This window comes from Lampetra planeri, chromosome 15 (assembly GCF_965212315.1).
Source record: "Lampetra planeri chromosome 15, kcLamPlan1.2.h2, whole genome shotgun sequence".
NCBI classification, from domain to species: domain Eukaryota; kingdom Metazoa; phylum Chordata; class Hyperoartia; order Petromyzontiformes; family Petromyzontidae; genus Lampetra; species Lampetra planeri.
In genome coordinates this window covers 1,469,579-1,491,344 of record NC_136121.1, presented here as the reverse complement: position 1 = coordinate 1,491,344, position 21,766 = coordinate 1,469,579, and the positions used below count along the sequence as shown (strand labels likewise).

Genomic DNA, 21,766 nt, shown 5'->3' with positions numbered 1-21,766 from the left:
AGGCATGTCACAATTCATGCACTGCCCCTGGTCACAATTTGGGGTCGTGATTTCATTTAAGAATCAATTATTCTGGTGCCAGAGAGACTCGAGACGTACAGTTCCAGTCTTCTGGTGCTAAACACCATTGTGACTCCATTTACGTCACTACACAGACATTCGCAACAATAGAAATCGATCTATTCTCAATAAATATTTGATGCATGCATGTGTTGTGCAGTAAAACCACGCGTAGATGAGGAATACTATAAGGGCTGTTGCCTTTCATTAACACTGTTACTCTCAACACTCTTAAGCTCATACCAGAGGTAGGTGCTCTCTATCTTGTTCCTTACCCCGGACCCCGAAAACTATCTCCTACTCTCGGCTATCCTTTTGGGGCTCTCTCATTCGTCTGGCCGGAGCAGGGGTTCATCCAACACCGCTCGGCGACGAGGAGAGAGAAACCCTCTCTCAGCCGGTCCTCACTGAATACTCAGAACCCTACTTCGGCTATCCCCTTGGCTCTCCCACTCGTCTGCCCGGGACAGGGGTTCAGCCAACACCATCCGGCGACGAGCAGGGAGAGACCTCTTGCAGCCGATCCTTGCCCTGGCTCCCCACAACGACCACGCCTTTGTCACGGGGTCCCCCTTAAGTACCCCTTTGGCGGCTCCTCCCCCTAGCTCGGACCAGCCTTTGTTCCCGAAGGTACCTATTACACCACCCGTGACATGACATCATCTTTGCTAACAACCCGCTTCGCACATCCCTCTGTTTTCCTCCTTATGGTTGCTCACAATACTCCTACATATGTATCATGAATGTGAGAATTGCCAAGGAAATAATCTGCATTATTTGAAAAAGCAAGCATTGTATAGTTGAATATGTGAGTGTTCATTACAAAGTGTACAGACAGTTCTATAACGCAGTAGTTGCACTCTTGAAGAACACCACGTTATGGAAAAATCGCATTATAATATATAATGTAGGGTAAAGCACAGTCTGCGATAACACACGAGATGCGTACGCAGACTAAACAAAGACTGAGGTGCGTGCGTAGCATCTAGAAGCATCCAGCAGCATCCTGCCTTGTGCGATGTGACGCCGAGGCAGCCGTACAACCGCTTATTCCTACTCGCGTGATGTAGTTCCGGTCACTCAATTATATCCAATTCGCATTGGTGTTATAAAAAATGTTTTCCATATATCCAATTTGGATTATGAAAACATGCGTTACAGGGGAACAGACTAGTTCTTTTGATATCGTAGGTTTGAAGATAAAGACAGGGCTCTAAGTGTATTCGTGATTGAAGCAATTTCATTGCTTACTGTTTATGTTGGCAACATTATTTTTGTCCAAAGATAATCATATCTAGAGAATGACTTTGCACGTGGACAAGCCATATATAATTAATTCTAATAAGTGAAAGTCAATTTGGTGTAAGTCAGTAAGACTTCCACGTGCAGCATATGCATGCTCAGTATCAAGTATGAGATTGTGCTGTAAAGGCCCGGGATACAGCCATATTGCTTAAATGCTGTCGTATGACCTAAAGCAGGTTTTGGTCTCTGTTTTTCTGTCATCAAGCCAGTTGCATCCCTGATGAGACCTGGCCTTGAGGACTATATGTTAATTTGAGATGTGTCATAAAATGACGTTTTAAGGGAATTATTCAATCATTTTAAATTATTTAATTTTAAACCATATACATCGTACCAAAACATAACTCTTTTCTCCATGATACTATAAGCTACAGACAGTTGAAGTTTTTCATCAGGCCCTACCATTTTATGGTCACGTGGTTCTATGCACTCATTTGCCCTTTGTAATTAGGAAAAGAAGGCTCATGTGGCCCGATGAGAAATATTTTAAGGCATTAAATTTCAGAAGCAGATACCCATTATATCGCCAGCCCCACTGCGGCGTGAAGTTACATATGATGTGTTCCATTCAGAGGTCGCAACCGGGTACCCGATACCCGTACCCTACCCGATACCCGGCTACCCGTACCCGGCCGGGTACGGGTACCTGTTTCCGACCCTGGTGCGGCCGGGTACGGGTAAGGAATCAAAACCCGTTTGCGACCACTGGTTCCATTACAGGAAAGCAGCCACACGGTGGCCTTCAGGAACGTGAGTTTAGGCCACACGAGTAGAGCGTTGACTTGTGCCACAATTCCTATTGATCGGAAGTGAAGCTCTTAAAGTATAAATACATTAATTTCAAAAAACCTTGTCATTATACATAGTGTTATTCTAACAGTAAACAAACCTGTCCATCCATATTTGTCAGGCCTGACTACTGTCTATTGCAGGTATTAACAATGGTAACTTGGCCAGCTACCTTTTTATTTTAGTAATTTAATTTTATTGATCAAAACACTGGGGTTGGGGTGGTGTACAACTTTTGTGAAAGTTGAGAGGCGCCAGCTCGGACAGACAACCAACGCCGACGTCTAGGACGGTATTGTTACGTGGTATGTCAGATCCCTTTTCTTCAGGGAAGGCGGGGGGGTCAGTCTCTTTTCAAGTTCAATCACGTAAACTCGGGGTCTCTGGAGTGGCATTCACGAGGGGGCCCCAGATCTGGGTGAACTCACCTTACCTCTTCCTCAGTTTCAGACTCCAGTGTTCTAAAGCTGCTAGGACGAATAGGGAGTTATGCCAGAGGGTGAATGAGGGTGCTCATAAAGAAGGGTGTTGGTGTCTGGTGATACCTTGGGGTTTAAGGCCCAAGAGGGAGGATTCAATGCTAGGTAGTATCTTGGTGCCAGACATCATAGAGAGATCGGTTGTTTTATCATCGAATGTCCTGATGGTGGGACAGTCCCAGAAGGCGTGAATGTACGTTTAGATGGTGTTGGCCAACTACCTTAATTTCAACTTTCCATGCAAAATATAACAACAAAGATACCGCTGCTGATCACTTTAAACTTTCCAATGTACATTTTTTTTTCACCTAAAATGTCATAAAATAACATTGCTTCATCTGTGACAAGTATAATTGCCTTTCTGCTAATAATATATGGCCCTCATTGGTAATCTGGTGGCCTCCAAGTTTTGTGTATGAAGTCTAAAGATAAAATAATAAATTAAATTAAATAATAGAATACGACGTTTCGATTGCAACACAAGCAATCATCATCAGGTATAATGAAATAGCGACATAATATCTAACCAGAAAACTATAGACAGACATATTAGCAGACAGATATCACAAGATACATACATATGTATCTTGTGATATCTACATACATATGTATCTTGTGATATCTGTCTGCTAATATGTCTGTCTATAGTTTTCTGGTTAGATATTATGTCGCTATTTCATTATACCTGATGATGATTGCTTGTGTTGCAATCGAAACGTCGTATTCTATTATTTAATTTAATTTATTATTTTATCTTTAGACGTGACTTAACCGAAAGAACCAAATAATAATTCCTGCAGTCACGAAAGTTCTAAATTTAAGATTTTGTGTATGAACTTTGTGAGAAATAGATACGTTCCATGCACCATGGAATGTGAGCACAACTTTCTTAATGTATGTATGTTGAACTTATTTTGCGCCCTTACGTAGCCAACTGTGCTAATACAGCAACACAAGCCACGTTATAAAACAAATATATTTATTGGCATGCCTCTTCGCGGGCAGATTTCAAAAATAAGCAACATTTATTACGTTTTTTTATTTAATATTTGCTTTAAATGTGCAGGAAAGTGATGAGGACATTTCTCTGAGTTAACGAAGGCACATGGTGGTGGCCATATATTTTTTGGTTTGGAGAAAACCTAAATTTTTTTAAAAATACCTCAGTGAACAAAAAGTCTAGATCTTCAAAAGGCAGGACTGGTTCAGATATTACTCTGCTGATGTTATCCGTGGCTGAAAATTGAACTCGGATCACCACATTCATAGTGCAGTGTGCTAACTACTGCACCACTCCTTCATGTAACTCCCTGTAAACACCTCAACAATAATCCATAATCAAAGTTTGCTTGGGTTAGATCGTCTACGTATAAATGTATCATGGGACCTTTTTACCAGTATGAAAAATAAGTTTTACCCTTTCTGGTAATAAAACAGGTGTTAATATGTTCAAACACCAAATAGAACCCTTTTGCAAGGAATCGTGTCTGCATTAACCACACACGGTACTTGTGGTGAACATGCAAACAAACACGTGGCTCTGATCATATATGCATTGCCCTTGAAACTGATTTGCCCACACCAGAGAGACAGCCTCCTTTATGGCATAGTCTTACCAGTGTCAAGGCCAGAGAATGCCAAAAGGCGAACAGCACAAAGACAATGCACCTATCTCAGAGCATTTCAACATATTTTATTTCCATAAAGGGTAAAACCTATTTTTTTAAATTAAATTTGTCCTTAAACCAGTCACCACCCGACACAGCCAATTAGTAAGGTTTGTCACGTAAACATAACGTGCCAATTAGTTACTACTTCAGCACAACATTTACAATTCGAGTATGACGTTTCGCCGGTGATTACAACCAGCCTCATCAGGCGATTAGCCAGAATTGTGGCCTACGTGTTAAACTGATCTCAACTATGAATTTCCCCTAATTCACAAATTAAAACTCTCTACATCAAGAGAGAAACCTCAAATTGCATCAATACTGCAAGTAATCATTAAGAGCCTGTTCTCATTAAAATCGAGAGTACAACAGTCAAATGTTCTTATAATTAAGGTTGCTTATTTTAAAGCATGTCATGTGACTGGTGGGTCAATCACGTGACTGATATGTGAAGCTGTACATGGGTTGACACAACACACTTTCTCTGATGCAAATTACATATCTGTCCAAGATTATTTTTTAAATATCGCAAACACAACATCTGCCAACTAATGCACACATTTTACAGCCACATGATATATATAAAATTGAAATGCTATATATATGCCAGGCGGTTTTCCACGAGTAATGGCACCTGATTGTACTCAGTCGAAGGTGAACAATATTCACGCGCAGCCCTCCTTGTCTAAAAAAAAAACATTCACTTTGAATGCTAATGTTTGTATCAACTGATTTACAATATTTGAATAAATACTTTATGGAAACGATGTTTACACCTAATGCATGAATAATAATTTTAGTAAATTTTGCAAAAAAAGTGTCAGATACACAACATGTTGAAATCCATTGTAATTACTTTTTAAATTAAAATTGCCCAAGGTAATTATCAGCTGGTGCACATAAAACATAAATATGCCCCCACTGTTGAAGATTACACATTCAACATGTTTAAAATAGACATTGATTTTATTTGATTTTAATGTTATGGTGGTAGAATATGTCAGTAGATGTGTAATTTGCAGGCAAGGTCTTCAGTTTAAATATGAACGCATGTTAAACAATTCTCGTTATGATATTTAAATACCTTGTTCGTTTTTCAGAAGCACATGCTCAGGAAACCCGATGGCAGCTCAATAGAGTGCGTGTATTCTCATGTTGATCTGTCTTCATTTTGACCGTGGTAAAGATCATCAAGATCAGACATTTCATTTGTGAGGTATCGGTACATGGTTACGCAAGGTCGAGAATTGGTAATCATGGCATAGCACCAAGTACAAAATTACCTTCACTTATCAACTATTTCACGAGGTCTTTAACGTCTGTTATCGAGCGGGTGGTACACTCTGGACATGACCCACAGCATTACTCAAACCATCAGCATGTACAAGACTCTTTGGCACTTGTGACGGGTACTGTAAGATCCGTCCAGTGCTCACCAAGCCGCCATTGGCTTCTGGTTACCGAACGAATACATTATAAGGTCGCACTCATTACATATAGAAGTGATTGCCACAATGAACCAAAATACCTTGCTGATCTCATCAAAGGAGCATAAACCATCACGTGAAGTCCGGTTATCCTTGCAGCGACTTGGCTGCCCATCGAACAAAGATGGTCACCGCATTGCGCACTTTCAGATGCGCTTCTGCGGTCCGTCTGGAACGTTCTCCCTTCCGATATTAGGAAGCCACTGGAGCTGTGCACTTTAAAATCTAGGTTAAAAAATATTTCTTATAAACTACTTTTTGTCTTTAAAGAAATTCAGCGTACGTACATACGTACAACAGTGCTGTGCACACGAGCCCAGAAGCCAAGCACGCTGCCAATGAGGCTTCCAGCATCAGCAGCAGCGTTCAGTTAGACGCGGTGCCCTGTCAGCCACCACCCCGCGACCATTGCGCAAGGGCCATCGAAAGTCACACAAAAAACTATTTAACTATTGTGCTGCATTTCTGAAATATATATCGTATTAACTTTCTACAAATTCATTTTAAAAAGTGCTTTCTATGTCAGAAATTACTGTGCAATTAAAATTCATGAGGTAAAATAACCTCCCATCACGTGACACGAGGGAATGGACGCTCCATCTGGTCACGTCGATTAGGTTTCTCTGACCCAACGCAAGAGGCACACGGTAATGCTGCGTGAAGTGTGTGTTCACCATGCCAACTCTGATATGTTTATATCTGCACATTTTAGCTGAATGTGCTCGGCTAATTACAGTGACGCTCGATAATAATTTTTTTTTGTGCAGCGCCGAGAACACAAACTCACCGCAGGTGAGAACACGGTCTGATCCTCGCGGTCAATTCTGGTGGCCACCCAGATTTCCACCCAAGATCTCAGTGCTGGCTCACGACTGACGAGACTCTTCACTCCCTGAGCCACCAACACAACATCTAGAAAAGTGCTCTGTGTAACATCTATTTGTTGTCCATTAACATACTTGACAACGAACCCAGCTCATTGCTCCACTATGTCCAACCCATTTTTTTCGAGCGACACGTTTCCCCATTAATGCCCCGCCGATTGAGACAAAGCTGAGCCAGCCCAGTGCCCCGATACCTGAGCTTTACAAGCAGCCACTAAGAGAGTGAACTTGACTTGTGCCGGCTTCGCCTCCTTGTGCCAAAGCCACGCAATCAAAGTGTCCATTAATACAGTGTATTCCTACGGCCCTAAAGTGTAAAATAATTTGTAAAACGAGGTAAAAATCTGAATATTGTTATCCTCCTAGGCTGTGGAGGTTCTTATGGCAACATATGCCGTAAATGTAATGTTTCATGGCCGAAACTATAAATAGTAAATATTGATGATGACTGTTTCCCTTTTGATCATTTATAGCATAACACTGCACTGGCAGTGAAGCTGTCACTATGCCTGTGATAAGAGAGGCACGGCATTCTCAAATAATTGTAAAAGTAAAACAATCAAATTATTGCCTACATCTCGGTCAAGGTCAAAAAGTCATAGCAGAAAATGGCATTGATGCGATGAAACGTCGTCAGTGCCTACTTCCTTTATAAATACAGTTTTAAACATAGGAGTCTCTTCCCTTTGGATATGCTCTCCAAAATTATATACATCTCAAATCAAGAGGCGTACATTCACGCGTATGGCTCAAACTGTAAGACGACTAGATTTAAATTGCTGGTTCGTTGATCGAACCACAACATATTGCTATATGTCACATGTTAATCAATTGCAGTATTCTCATAAAAAAATCCTCAACATTGTACCATCCCAATTGTCGCTATCAGCACAAAGGTCCCAGAATAAGCAATGTTCCACTGTGGATCCCTCCTGTGATCAGAAGTTCCACACGTCAACCCCGTATGATGCGCGACACGCAGGAAGGCACCTTTGGCTCCTTTGCCTGACAATCTCCGACAGTCTGTGCTACCACAATGAACACCATCTTTGTTGCTGACAGATGACCCCCCCCCCCCCTCCGTAGCTTTCGGGCTTTAATGACTACAGTGTGCAATTGGTCATTAAGGGCTTGTGTTTCTTCGTGCAGTGCGTGGAGCGTGGGGTGGAGAGCATCGCAAGGATGATGTCAACTTCCCCGCGGGTGGGGTGTTAGTAACACCACAGCACGTGGCCATCAAGGGCATCGACGAGTATACCAAGGAGCCAATTAAAATAGGATTCAGGAATGTGTACATTTGCACAATCCACTTCACCATCCCACATGGTCCTAAGAACACATGGGGGGTGCTACTTAATTGTCCTCGTTTGCAGGGCGAGCGGTTCTGTCCGTTTCGTTCATCTGCAGTGCTTTTCGCAAACACGCTGCGTTTATACTTCTAATAAACTCCACAGAGGGCCGCGCGCTCGCGGCAGCGCTCGGTTGTTAGCTTCGCAGATTTCACCGCGTCATGCTGGAATTTCGCAGACGGGACGGGAAGCGGAGCATCGGTGGTGGGAAGCGGAGCATCGGTGGGCCGCTCGGTGGGCCGCTCGGGTGTTGCGTGCGACGGCCCCGACGAGCCAAAACAATCCGTACGGGGGGTGGCGGGCTCGGGGCGGGCGGGAGGGGCTCGCCGCTGAGTCGGCTAGTCGGCGCTGCTGTACATGGGGTTCTCCCACGACTGCTTGGCGAGCATCATCCCCCGCTTGAGTTGCTCGAACGTCACGAACATCACGATGTTCCAGGAGCCGAGGCGCAGGAACGAGGGGATGAAGCTGCGGGGAGGGCAGAGCGAGCACGACTCCGGTTAGCATACGGTTGGCTGCATACCGTGCGAAAGAAGTTCAAAGTACATACGTACACATTATGCAGCTTCAGCCTGGGCTACAGTCCTGTCATGGCAGAACGGGCCACTAATGATCCCAAAGTTGCGCATTCAAAGGTCTTTCAGAGATTGTCTCAACTAAAGATATCTTTGGGGTCAATAAAAATATGCGTGCCACGGTGGCGAGATGTTAACTACCTCGCCTGGTATACAGGAGGTTGTGGACTCGATCCCGACCCTGGCAACTGCATGTTTGGAGTTTTCATGTTCTCTTTCTCTCCCTGTGGTCACGTGGATTTTTATCCGGGTCCTCTGGTTTTTCTCTACACATTTAGAATCAACATCACGCGTTTAGAGTATTTGGCTGCTATACATTTCCACGTGATAAGCCACTAAATTGAGCTATCAGTTGTGGCCAGGTCACTTCTGAAAAAAGCTACATAGCTCAGGGGGGCTTACCTGGTAAATTAAAAATGGTGTAGTCTCAGTTTAGTTTTAGTTTGGTGCCACTTTGTGGTTGTATTATTGATTCATGGGCCTTCACTACCGAAATGTGCAATTTTTTCCACGGGTGTTGAGCCACTAGTGAAGATGAGCATCGCTCAACACTCGTAGGCACCTGGAGACAGACACTTTGGTTCACACTAATGAGACCAACTTTATGAACCTGCGAGAGCCAGCTGAAATTGCTTTTAGAAGTGATCCATTAAAAATGTTTTAGGTTCAGACAAAATCCGTTTTAATCGTGGGTAATTTCAAATGTGGAATTTTACTCACGGTCTTTAATGCTCAGCTGTTAGCACAAAATCCGTCTCGCCTAATCCGATGCCGAAATCGTTGGGCAGCACTGGTCAATGAAACATTAACGATGCCAACTGGATTAGTGACTTCTAGTTGAAGGTGAATTGACCACTTGCTTCTAACAAAGTTATCGATTACTTATACAGTACGTGTACTGAATTAATAGCGTCATTCTGACGCTATTAATATCATTCAATATAAAAAAAATCAGCTGCATGACTCGACACTGCTCACCCCCCCCCCAACCCTGAAGGCGCTCACAGGTGCATTCCATGAATATTTGTTTTTCTGATCAGCCGTAACACTGGCGTTTACCACAATGTCAGGCACGCTACTGAAAGATGCATTTACACCACGCCTGACTAAACTGACTGGATATTATATTTGCATGTACAGAGCAATTAATCAAACACACGTCGTCACACTTTTATCAAATATAGTGCGCACACATCGGTGTGGCACTGGGACAGAACACCATGAAGATAAAGGTGCCGCCCTAAAATCGCTCGCTCACGTTACTGCTGGCTCTAGAGAGCCCGTCTAAAGGGTGTTTTGGCCTACTCTTCCACGCTGGCCAGACATCTTCGAAGAGGTGGGAGTACATACAATTTGCCCTACCACACGTGAGCTGCCAATCGACTAACTGGTGCACCAATTAACACTGCTGGGTGGACAGAGGCATTGTGGGGAATTCAATAAGCCTGCACCATTTTTTCAACTGCCATGCGTGGAGACTGAGCCGACTACATCTGGATTGCATCCTGTGTTTCGTACACGTGTTATAGTATCTGATTGGGCAGAGCTGTCGCCAAAGAGCGTGACTCGCAATGAGAAATATAGTTTTTAACACGTAAGATTTCACAGCCAATATCCATAATAAAGGTGTTTTTGGGTTAGATTGCGTAAATATAAATGCGTTGTTAAACCCACCACCACCCGACACAGCCAATCAGTAAGGTTTGTCACGTAAACAAAACGTGCCAATTTGGTATTACTTCAGCGCACCGGTGTGTTGAGAGTAAACCCACAACATTTACAATTCAAGTGCGACGTTCCGCTGGTGATTACAGCAACCAGCCTCATCAGGCGACAACCAGAGTTGTGAAGAAGTCCTCCTGTTTCGTTCTTAAACATGCGAGTTGAAGTACTGGTCATGAGTGGATTGAGCCGAGCATCTATAGGTGTTGAGAATGTAAGAACCAATTTTTAAACGTCAACAGTGGCCATCCTGTGCAGTGATTGGCCTCAGTCATGGGAAGGAGGAATTTACAGCCACTGTCTCAGGGCTGGCTAAGGAGTTTAGCACGGCCACATTGCTTGCTTGCGCATGAAGACACAGAGACTTTCGCTATGTACCCCAAAAAATCACCTACCCTAATTATAAGGTCACATTCCCCTAAATCATCACCTACCCTTAGTAGAATGCCATGTACCCCTACATAAAAACCCACCCTAATTATAATGTCATGTAGCCCTCCATAATCACCTACCCTTAGTAGAATACCATGTACCCCTACATAATCACCTACCCTTAGTAGAATGTCATGTAGCCCGACATAATCACCTACTCTTAGTAGAATGCCATGTACCCCTACATAATCACCTACCCTTTGTAGAAGGCCGTGGGCCCCTCCATGGAGATGAGGCACAGCGCGCAGTTCATGGCGCTGCGGTACTGCCCGGGCTTGGAGTTCATGTAGCGCGTCTTCACCACGTCCACGGGCGACGCCACCACGGTGGCGCAGAAGCCAGCGCCGAACGCCGCGACGAGGTGGCACGGCAGGTTGTCTGCAAGGCACAAGTTTTGGCATTCCGATTTTGAGGGGGGGGGGAGGGTTGATTTTAACTGCTTGGAGAATTTCCAAGTAAAGCACCCTCAGACGGCAGCTAAAACCTCGATTCGGTGATATCGAGAGAGAGAGAGAAAAATTGACCTAAAGGCACACTTGTTTTGGTCAAAATATGTTTGATTTTAAGAGTGGCATCGTACGAAGACTCGTGATGTTTTCGCAAGCGATGTACACGAATCTCGTAAAAGTGGCTGATAGAAAAGTTACATTTTAAAAGTACGACATTAATGCAGCTTCAAACACATTTTTTGAAATATAGGATGTATGTTACTGCTATTTCACATCAATATTCAGCAACACGTTTTGGCACGCGACTTGCTATTCATAATACACAAGTATATCCTGTGGTTATAATCTAAATTGGTTATTTTATTTGGGTGGGACGGCAACACTTGTCTCTTCGTACAGTAAACCCTAAAATCTGGCTCGTCGGGTTCCCATACCCATTGGCTCGAGGGTACTGCATAAATCAATTCACGAAGCTCTCAGTGATTTGAATCAACTGGGACCGGACCTAATTTAAAACAAACGTTACATTTTTGATTATCCATCATAGACTTCGAAATTGAAAACTAATCTCTTTAGGGCAGCTCTTTTGTCCTTCCCACGCACCGCCGATTAGCACGGCTGGATACGTACGGTGCGAAAGAAGCTCGACATGGATGCAAACGAGCTAGAGTATGTTTAATTAATGAATTCGCCAAATAAGCTCGCGACATTTTTTGCACATATACCATCCAAGTATTATAGAGAGCAATGTATATTACATATTGATCGTTCGTGGCCCTTGGTCAATCCAATGCTGGATGAAGGCTCCCCTCAATCTGTGTCGGGCATAGACCACACCTCACCATCTTATTTCTCATATCACAAACCGCCCACGTGAATATATCCCCGCGGGCGGGCGTTACCCCACGTGTTACCTACCCGTCAGCAGATTGTGCTTGAGGAGGGTCTCCTTGATGATGTCGTACGTCACCAGCTCGCCGCAGTTCACGATGGCGTTCCGCGTGATGTTCGGCAGGGTGCCTGTCACAGCAGTCACAAGTACATTAGGGGCCGTCCATAAATGACGTCACACGATTTTGGACGATTTTTGATCCCCCCCCTTTCGTCACACGGCGTCACAAAAAGTCAGACCCCCCCTCAAATATGACGTCACAAAGCTCTACCCCCCCCCCAATGTGGCGCTGCACTTTAATGTTGTAGGAGAAAACATTTATTAAGTAGAACGTGTTGTCTAGATTTATTTAAAGTTGCGCATTTTGATGTGACGTCACATTTCTCAACCCCCCCCCCCCCCCCCCATCGTCACACATCATCACAAATGTCTGACCCCCCCCCCCCCCCCAGGTGCGTGACGTCATTTATGGACGGCCCCTTAGCGGGAGTTCGTCGCTGTGCACAGGGCCATGGCTTGCGTCAACTGACCACCTCATCCCTCAATTCCCCACCTCGTTCCTGCCTACAAGGCTACATCCAGGTTAATTGATTTCCCTGAATTTTTTATTTGTAAGTTTTAATAGTATAACCTTTTAATAGTCAAGGCTTTATTTCTGTGCGCACACAGGGACCATTTAATTCCCACACAATTAGGAAATGCTGTGGGTGCATTATCTTATCCGGGATTTATATGAAGCTTTTGTAAAAGCGCTTTACAAGAATTATAAATGGTCCATTAGTTATAGGCTGATGGGGAAATTGGATTTGAGTGTTGGAGAGGGGAAGGGAAGGCAAGGAAGGGTGATGATAGGGAAAGGGAGGAGCGAGGTTAGGATGGTGAACTGAGAGCGTGATTAAGGTTTTAAGGACGGGGACGGGAAGTAGTAGGGGAACATCTTATCCGTGTCATCTGCTTAAAACATTGTTTTAAGAACCTCGTGACATTGCTTGCATGAGTAGACTGTTGGGTATCGATGTCATCCACATATTTAGAACTTTGACCAACGACATCCCGCTAATTACTCAAGCAGAAACATTAGTTTTTTTCCGAGAGTGAACTGAAACAAAAATCTTTCCTCATTTTGTTTGACATGAGAATAGTGTAGTTTCCTTCACATCGACAATTCAGTGCACAAACTTCACAATGAGAAGGTCGGTATTGTTATTTGACTTGACACGAGTGAGTGTTGGCGGCACAAGGGCCCCGGGAATGACGAGCCCCCACTGGTCACCACTGGTTGCTTCTGAAAAAGCAGCTACTAGCTCAGTGGGCTTTACCTGGTAAGATAAAAAAAATTGTATATTATTTTTAAGCAAATTATTTCGCTTTCACATACTTTACACCCCTATGTGTTTTTCTACTGTTTGTTGTAACGTTCTGACCGCCCCTACTACCTCACCTGGTATACAAGAGGCTGTGGATTCAATCCCTACCCTGACTCCTGTATATTTGTAGTTTGCATGTTCTCCCCGTGGTCGTGTGGATTTCTCTCTGTATTCTCAGATTTTTCCCTCCACATTTACAAACATTCGTTTAGAGTATTTGGCTGCTACAAATTTTCACGTGATTAGCCACTTTCGTTGAGCTATCATTTGTGGCCAGATCACTTCTGAAAAAGAGCTACATAGCTCAGTGGGCCTTACCTGGTAAAAAATAAATAGTTTAGTTTTTTTATTGGACATCTGTGAAAAAGAGCTTTATAGCTCATAGGATTCTTCCAGCGTAAATACATTCTCATTGTGAGCTGGGCCCCACGTGACAACAGCACCCTGCAACAGCAGCAGCAGCAGCCACGCACGCACCTTTCCACAGGCCCCGGACGCCTTCCTCTCGGCCGATGGTGCGGTAGGCGGTGAAGGCGCTCGTGTAGCGGCGCGGCATGCCGAGCTCGCTCCGCTGGGCCTGGAAGCGAACCTTGACCACGTCCGTGGGCTGCGCGATGGCTACGGCCAAGGCGCCTGTTGTGCAACCGGCCAGGATCTTGGTCATCATGCCCGCCTCTGCAGCACACGGGGACAGCCTTCGTTACGACTCGAGATCAAGGTCAAGAGGTCATTGCAGCCAGTCTCAATGATGCCATTGTGCCTCGCCTTCATTCTGCCATATCTTGTAATGACAAGTGACTGGTAAATTGGCTGAGTGATGGAGCAATATTCCCAGGCACCGCAAACTCCGAGATTGACTGGAGAGAGGAGAATAAATGGGTGCGCCACAGGCTCGAGAAGAGGTAGGTCAAATGTGGTGTACGAAGGCTTGAAGATGACCGGGAAACAAAGACGGCCAGGTATGGTGCTCGCCACAACTCCCTCTTCGTGCGCCATGCTGACCTTAATAGGCACTCGCTAATGGTGCCTGCCCCAAGTGGCGCTGCGCTACGAACCTGGCAACCCGGATTCGATTCCCGCTAACGCCCAACACCAGTGACGATTAGCTGAACCGGTCCTGGGCCTCCCCTAGGTCAACTCAGCCTCAAATGAGTACCTGGTACAGTATGTAAACATTGGCACTAGGGATACAAAGGCGGCCGGGCGTGGTGCTGGCCACCCACCCCCTCGTGTGCCATAAGTGCTTGCTAACAGAACTTGCCCCAACAGTCTGTTAAGGCTACACGGAGGATCTTTGTCTTTGTGAGTGTGTGCGCTGTGCCCGCTCACGTTCTCCCCCCCTGGTGTAGAAGTCCTTGACGGTGTCGTAGAGGCCGATGCGGATGGACGCGAAGCACATCTGGCGCTGCAGGCCAGCCACCAGCCCATTGTAGAGGCTGCGGGGGCCCTCCGTGCGCACCATGGAGGCGATGGTGCCCACCAGGCCCCTCTGCCGCACGACTCCCGGCGCCAACGCACTGCCACAGGGCGTCTCCCCCTGGATCTATCGGGGTGCGGGGGGGTAACGACACACGGGCGGTCTTTTGCACGTCACTTAATTTCGCACCGTGTGTAGCCAACCACACTCATCGGAGGTGCGGGTGAAGGACAAGAAATTAAACACACACAAAAGCAGTGATAGAGAAATTATTTTCAATCTAGATGATGATTTGAAAGTGGACAGCTCCGGTCGCTTCCGAATATCGGAAGAAAGAGCATTCCAGACGGGCTGCAGAAGCGCATCTGAAAGCTCGCGGTACAGTGCATGTGCGCCAAAGCCACTCCTGAGCTCTGCGCAGTACCTAGCCAGGCATGGTGCTGCACGCCACAGATTCGGAACTTTTTGGAAGCAGGGGTTGGTGGATCACGCCCCTATTTGCGTGAAACTCTCAAACCGGCTAGGCTGTGCAGTGGCGAGGATATGGCAGCACATGGAAATGAGCAGTTAAGCGGTCTGTGCGGACCATTCAGCATAGTTTCCTCATTGTGTGGCGGGTTGTCTCCGGGCATTCCGGTTTTCTCCCACATTTGCAAAACATTCATTAAAGGAATTGGCCAACTGTCGCAGTATGGGACTCTCCTGAAATTGAGTCCTGAAAACCCGGCGAGGCTTAACTGGGCAAATAAATAATATCGTTACAATTATTGGTTTATTATATATAATGTATGTCTTGCTCTCAAACAAATATAACGTTTCATGCCACAACTGCTCTCCACTCTTTCCTAGATTCCATCAGATCTTGAAACTCAATCGAAAAATCACACTTTACTTGTTTATGGGAAAGCCCCATTGAGATCCCAAGGTTCACTATGAACAGCATCGCACAATTTCACACAACGTGGCCTTGACAATCCGATTCTCACCCTGGAGTGCCAATGACCTAGCCTCCTCCATTCTGCACCCAACACAACCTCCTCGTTCTTATTCAGCCAACATAACTTTACAGCCACTCTTCCGCTCCAACTTGCAAGTTGTTTACCCTATTCTGCGCAAGAAATAACTCCACATCCTTTTGTAGTTTTCTTACACTCAAACGACTGCAGCTCGGTAAGATTTCACTCACTTCTAACGTAGACTCTTTCTTCCTGCCTCAAAAACTTCCTGGAACAATATTGTTGGCCGTACCCAGTTTATTACACTTCACCACTGAAGCAAAACACCTCTTACCTTCCTGCTCACATACAACATTGTGCGTGCATCGTTGTATTACTCCTGCCACGTCTGACATGTGAATCACACGAGATGGTAAACATCGGACGAGCTGTAAATAGCTCGTCAAGACGATGCTGTTTTCAGTGCCAAGCCAAACCAGGAAATCAACTCATCGATGAAACGAAAACAATATTAAAATGTTATTATTATTTTTATTAAATTTGCATCACATTGGTGGAGAACCCGTTGGTCTGCAACAGAAAATTAAAACTCACATTCCTGTAGTCAGAGCACTGACATTAATATTATTTTAAGTACTGTAAAAAATGCCAGGATAATATGTACTGTATTGTGATGTTTTTTTTAATATTCTCTAGAATGTAAAGAATATTCCGGCGAAAGAATTACATAAATAGGAGCACAAAATTAAAAAATAGAGCTTTTTTGTTTTCGCCAAACTTATTCAGCCGTTTCAATGTAACTCAGTGTTTAAATGTTGACTAAAAGCTTTCGTGACTGCAGGAATTCCTATACTTTGGGTCTTTCGGTAAAGTCACGTAGATAGGTTCAAAGAAAAAAACTACGACGTTCCTGATGACGAACGCTGGTGTTGCGATGGAAACGTAGTTTTTTGTTATTTTCTGTAATTTTCTTTGAACCTATCTACGTGACCCAAAGAATATGAACTCAATGTTTATTTGCCACATGGAAAATCTTGTTTAGCCAGTTACCCAACTACTTTCGGTGGCAATAGCCCGCAGTAGCCACTACCAACAGAGTTACCGTGGGGGTGGAGAGAAGCCCAGCAAGCAGCCAGCCAGGAAACTCGAGGCATAGATTATTTTAATAGTACATGTAGTATGATTATTCGAGAAACTGTTTGCCACAAAAGCTCCAAATTATTAAAAACTACCAAAAAAAGGTATTGATGTTGGTCCATCTCTCACACTGGACATTTAACAACACTTGTGGAACAACAGCTGCACTTTGTGGGAAGAGTTAATATTTGAGTTGCGGAGTGCATGTGACGCAAGTGTAAACGAGGCTCGAGAGGGAAGCTCCACGCCCATGTGTGCAGAAAGCATGTGAGACGCACAACGACTTTGTGTACGGAAACTGCTTTATTTGCGTTAAACGGGCTCCCACATTCTCTCGCCAATGGCATCTGGTGATCCAGCAGTGTTTGTTTCACAAACCGGACAGCTGATGAGACCCGGATGGCCGATACCGGTCCAGAGTTTGGTCGCCTAGACGGGTGCTGCTCGATAATGTTGGCCTGGAAAGCCATTGGGCGATTGAACTAATAGCCGATTTATTATTGACTAGCTTTACTACCCGGCTTTGCCCGGGGGACTTGGATTCACCATGCCCGGCCGCCTTTGTCTCCCCAGTGAGGCTGAGTCGACCTCGGGGAGGCCCAGGACCGGTTAAAATAATCGTCACCGGTGGTGGCCGTGAGCGGGAATCGAACTCGGGTCGCCGGGCTCGTAGCGCAGCGCGCTAACCATTACACTATAATGAGTTACGCTTCCACATGCGCGGGTCACGTGACAGATTTGACGTCACAGCTCAATTGCCGTGCTAAAAATAAATGCATTATTGAGCCCCCCCACCCCCAAAAAAAGTGTTTTTTTATTACATGGTGTACAGTCTGGAAAGTACCCACATGGCAAATTTCAAGTTTGTTGCATGTTGGGAAGTACGCTAAACATTTTGACCACACACACACAATCACAACTTTACCTTTTATATATATGGAGATGTGTCGAGACAGAACGGAGTTCTGATTTATTCACTGTGTTTTCGCGTAAATGGAGAACACGTTCACGTCCCAGATGTAGCCCTTACCTGGAGGCGAACTTTGGCTGTGTCCAGAGGGAAGGTGATCATGTCCGCCACGCACGCTGCCGTGCCAGCACTCAGGAACTTGACACCCAGGGTGGGTTGCACATCGGTCGGCTTGAATCCAACCATCTTGAGACTGGCAGAGTGATCGGCGAAGATTCCAAGAACAGCGAAGCTCCCAAGGACACTCGTTCCTGAGGACGATGGCAAAACATCAATGGTCAAGACTCCGCAGAGCGTACAACATTAACACGAGGGCCATGTTCATCTTATTGCCTGGATTATAAAACTCACTTCCTTCCCTTGTATTTTAAAGTAAACATTTGGGGTGCGTCTTATACTTGGGCAGGTGTGTGTTTTGCACGTGACCAGATTTGTTATTTTTTTTTCGACACGGTGCACAAGTTTGGTTTCCGGAGCACCTTATGATCTGGAGAATACGGTGCATCAGCTAGCCAGGTGATGCTGTGGAGCGCCGGGCGGCTACAGGATGCGAGTTCAAATTCTGGTCGGAGGTCGACTCAGAAAATCAAATCGTTCGGGTCAATAGCTTCGTATTTAGAACAAGCAATCTTGATGTTTTTTCACCAAGTGGTACTCATTTTACTGCCCATGGAGGAAACTGAGTCAACCCTTGGCCAGTAATTTTTTTTATTAAATGGTCAGTGTCCCCGCCGCTTAAATGCGCGACATGCTGGTGCCCAACGCCACCGGTGGCTCCGAGCAAGCGCCGAAGTTTCCTCATTGCGAGCGCTCCTCTCTCCGGAGCGCCGCCACGATTGGCTTCCCACAAAGTAGTCGTGAATGTATCGACGCAACTGAGGATTTGTACGTAAGCAATTCCAATTGTGAGTGGACGACTCGATACAAAGTCATCATGTGGGAGAGGTGTGCTCACCTCCCATATTCAGCATTGATTGCTAAATGGGGATTCCACATTTGTATGGAGGGGGAATAGTGACTACGTCGGAGCAGATTTGTAGTAACTGGACAAACATTGCACCTATAAGCACAACTCATGTTTCACTCTGTTTCAAATCGCCAAGAGTACGTGGGAGATAATTATCAACAAGAACACATTCTTACGTGGTATTAAACACACGACTGTGCCTCTTGCTACTCAGCGAACTTTTAACGATTGTAATGAGAACCGTACGTGACTGCTTCCAACTTCAATTACACACTGAGTGATCAGTTATCCAGCACATCAAGGAAGAGTGGTCCTGCACCGAGAATGCGTAAACGCAGCCGCTGACGGGAGGGGAATGAGGATGTTTTTCTCTAAAGCACTCTCAGCCTGTACTCACATCCCCATTCCACCACCCATCCCGTGATGTTTGATGTTAATAAAAGTCTAATAAAATTTATGTTTCAAAAAGCCACTTGTTGTGACAAAAAAAAAACGCACGTGTCACCAAAATGAAAGAAATGTACGTGATTGTGCAAAATTATCATTGTATTATCTGGATATGGGAAAGTCACACACATACCATCACGTGCATACACAGGGACACACACACTCGGACATATGGTCACAAGGCAAGAGACAAAAATTCCCCATGTAGCCTTTATTAGACTGCTGGGGCAAGTGTTGTCTGCGAGCACCTATTAAGGCCCGCAAGGCGAAGAGGTGGGTGGCCAGTTCAGAAATAAGTTCAACAACATGCATGCATAACATCACGCCCTGGTCGCCTTTGTCTCCCAAGTGCTGATGTTATACATACCCCACCAGGTACTCATTTAAGGCTAAGTCTACCTATGGGGTAGGGGGAACGCCGGTTCAGATATTTGCCGTTGTTAATGGTCGTGAGCGGGAATCGAACTCGGGTTGGCGGATTCCGAAGCACGGTGCGCTAAACACTACGCTGCCTCGCCGCACATGACCACACGGTCAAATATATAGTAGAGATGTCACGCGCGCATATCATCATTCGTACACATGCAGTCACAGACACCACGAACCCGGCTATTAATATCCAGAGACATACACGTTACATAGTCATACACATATTGCCACGGCATCTTGGGGAAACATCATACATACACGCAACGACAAAGATCACCCATATAGCCTTTGCCACTGTTAGGGCAAGTGCTGTACACACACATATGCCCACAATCATACATACACAACTGCATTCATGATCACGCACACGTATACATCATAAACGAACATATACACGACTTAACACAATTACATAATCATGTATGCGTACATAAATATAGAGTCCACACATACACGATTTCTATTATATAACCACATGATTACACATACACATGATCACATCTACACAAGACCATACACATGGCAACACAAAGAAAAGACCAGTCACATCGAACCACATGACCACTCAATTTACCCACCACACAGATACGATAACGTACACATCAAAACTCACACACACGTGCATATGATCACGTATACATTCACATCATCACTCATACATGCACACCATATATCACACACCATAACTCGCACACTAACATATGATCACTCATACATCATAACTCACACACATACACGTGATCACACACTCACACGGACACATCATAACTCACACACACGTACATATGATCACTCACGCACACACACGATCGTACACTCACACAGACACATCATAACTCACTGACCACTCACATCGCCATCACTCACGCACACGCGCGCATCTCACGCTCACACACCAACAATCGCCAAGTGGCAGTGACGTCACCGCGGCTCTTGTACCAGGCCACGTGCGCTTCGAGGCCACGCGAAGTGTTGAAGGCTCGCAGCCAGGAGGTCACGGGACCGACCCCGCCGGGTGCAGCCGTGGGGTTGACCGACTGAGACGAGATCCCCCCCCCTCCGCCAACAAGACCCACACACTCAACTCCACTCACCTGCCGCTACCGCTGCTGCTGCTGCGCTCAGCTGTTGAGGAATCTCAGCGCTGAGAGGCGGTGGCTCTCGGTGACAGCCGCTCACGCTGGCGGTAGAGGGCGCGCCGCTCGCTGACACGGCCACTCACTACGACTGCTGCTGCTCGCTGCTGGTGTGAGTGAAGTTCGTCGTGGTGGCCGTGGTGGTGGTGGTGTTGGTGGTGGTGGCTTCCCCGTCGCCTCCCCCAGCCCGTTTTAAAGCACACAGAGGCCAATCAGCTGCGTTGCTTCACTGGCGCTTGGGTCAGGCGAGGGGACACGCCACGTGCGGTTTGCACCGCCGACGCGATTATTCGAGGTGGGGGTTATTTTATTGTATCCTTCGCTTTCTTTACTAAAACGCAGTTGGCTCAGCACCGCTGGGCCTGAGCGTCAAGCGGCCAGCAGACGAATACGACGCGAGAGTGGACAGCAAAAACGCGCCTCCTCCAAGTGGGCGACCCTCTTCATTCCATCGGGGGCTTCGGGAGGAAGCGATACGGGACGACGATGGCGAGAGGGAATTCCAAAGTGGAGCAGTCGAGAGAGTTGTTTTTAAGTCATCAGAATGTTCATTTATCCTGGAGGAATCCGATGAGCTGTGAAGCTCTATTATTCTTCTTCTTTTTTTTTACAAATCTCCAGTAGGGGCACTGGGTCAGAAAGTTAGAAAAATGCAAAACACAAACAACGACCGGAGTGTAAAGTATAGGAACGGTAAGCAAATCACAAAATAAATACGTAAAATAGATCAAGTACATGAGTTCACATTGCATAAGCACACCAAATACAGCAAGCATTTGGCAAGGCAGTAAAACAACAGAAAATGTTAAGCAAGGCTGCAAAAAACTCAAATCTAAGAGAAGTGTTG

At 45.5% G+C, this 21,766-nt stretch overlaps 1 protein-coding gene and 1 long non-coding RNA gene across 2 annotated transcripts; one reads left to right on the top strand and one right to left on the bottom strand.

The window, feature by feature from the left end:
• Window positions 1–947: 947 nt before the first annotated feature.
• On the top strand, window positions 948–6,542 carry LOC144722597 (uncharacterized). The gene is made up of 2 exons (XR_013586067.1): window positions 948–3,039; window positions 3,456–6,542. It is a non-coding gene; the product is annotated as an uncharacterized LOC144722597 (long non-coding RNA).
• LOC144722596 (dicarboxylate carrier UCP2-like) lies at window positions 3,596–21,202 on the bottom strand. Its single transcript, XM_078600817.1, has 7 exons — window positions 20,878–21,202; window positions 18,001–18,191; window positions 14,790–15,003; window positions 13,938–14,135; window positions 12,120–12,221; window positions 10,950–11,130; window positions 3,596–8,491 (listed from the first exon to the last, which is right to left on the bottom strand). The coding sequence occupies exons 2-7, from the start codon at window positions 18,124–18,126 to the stop codon at window positions 8,362–8,364; spliced, it is 951 nt and encodes a 316-aa protein (XP_078456943.1). The 5' UTR covers window positions 18,127–18,191; window positions 20,878–21,202; the 3' UTR covers window positions 3,596–8,361.
• Window positions 21,203–21,766: the final 564 nt, after the last annotated feature.

What these genes read in the sequence shown, in the direction of transcription:
- LOC144722596 (XM_078600817.1), bottom strand. Translation starts at nt 18,126, where the DNA reads ATGGTTGGATTCAAGCCGACCGATGTGCAACCCACCCTGGGTGTCAAG. An exon ending in CAGCCAAAGTTCGCCTCCAG is followed by an intron (nt 15,004 to 18,000) that starts GTAAGGGCTACA and finishes GCACCCCGATAG; the next exon opens with ATCCAGGGGGAGACGCCCTG. An exon ending in CTACACCAGGGGGGGAGAAC is followed by an intron (nt 14,136 to 14,789) that starts GTGAGCGGGCAC and finishes CGTGTGCTGCAG; the next exon opens with AGGCGGGCATGATGACCAAG.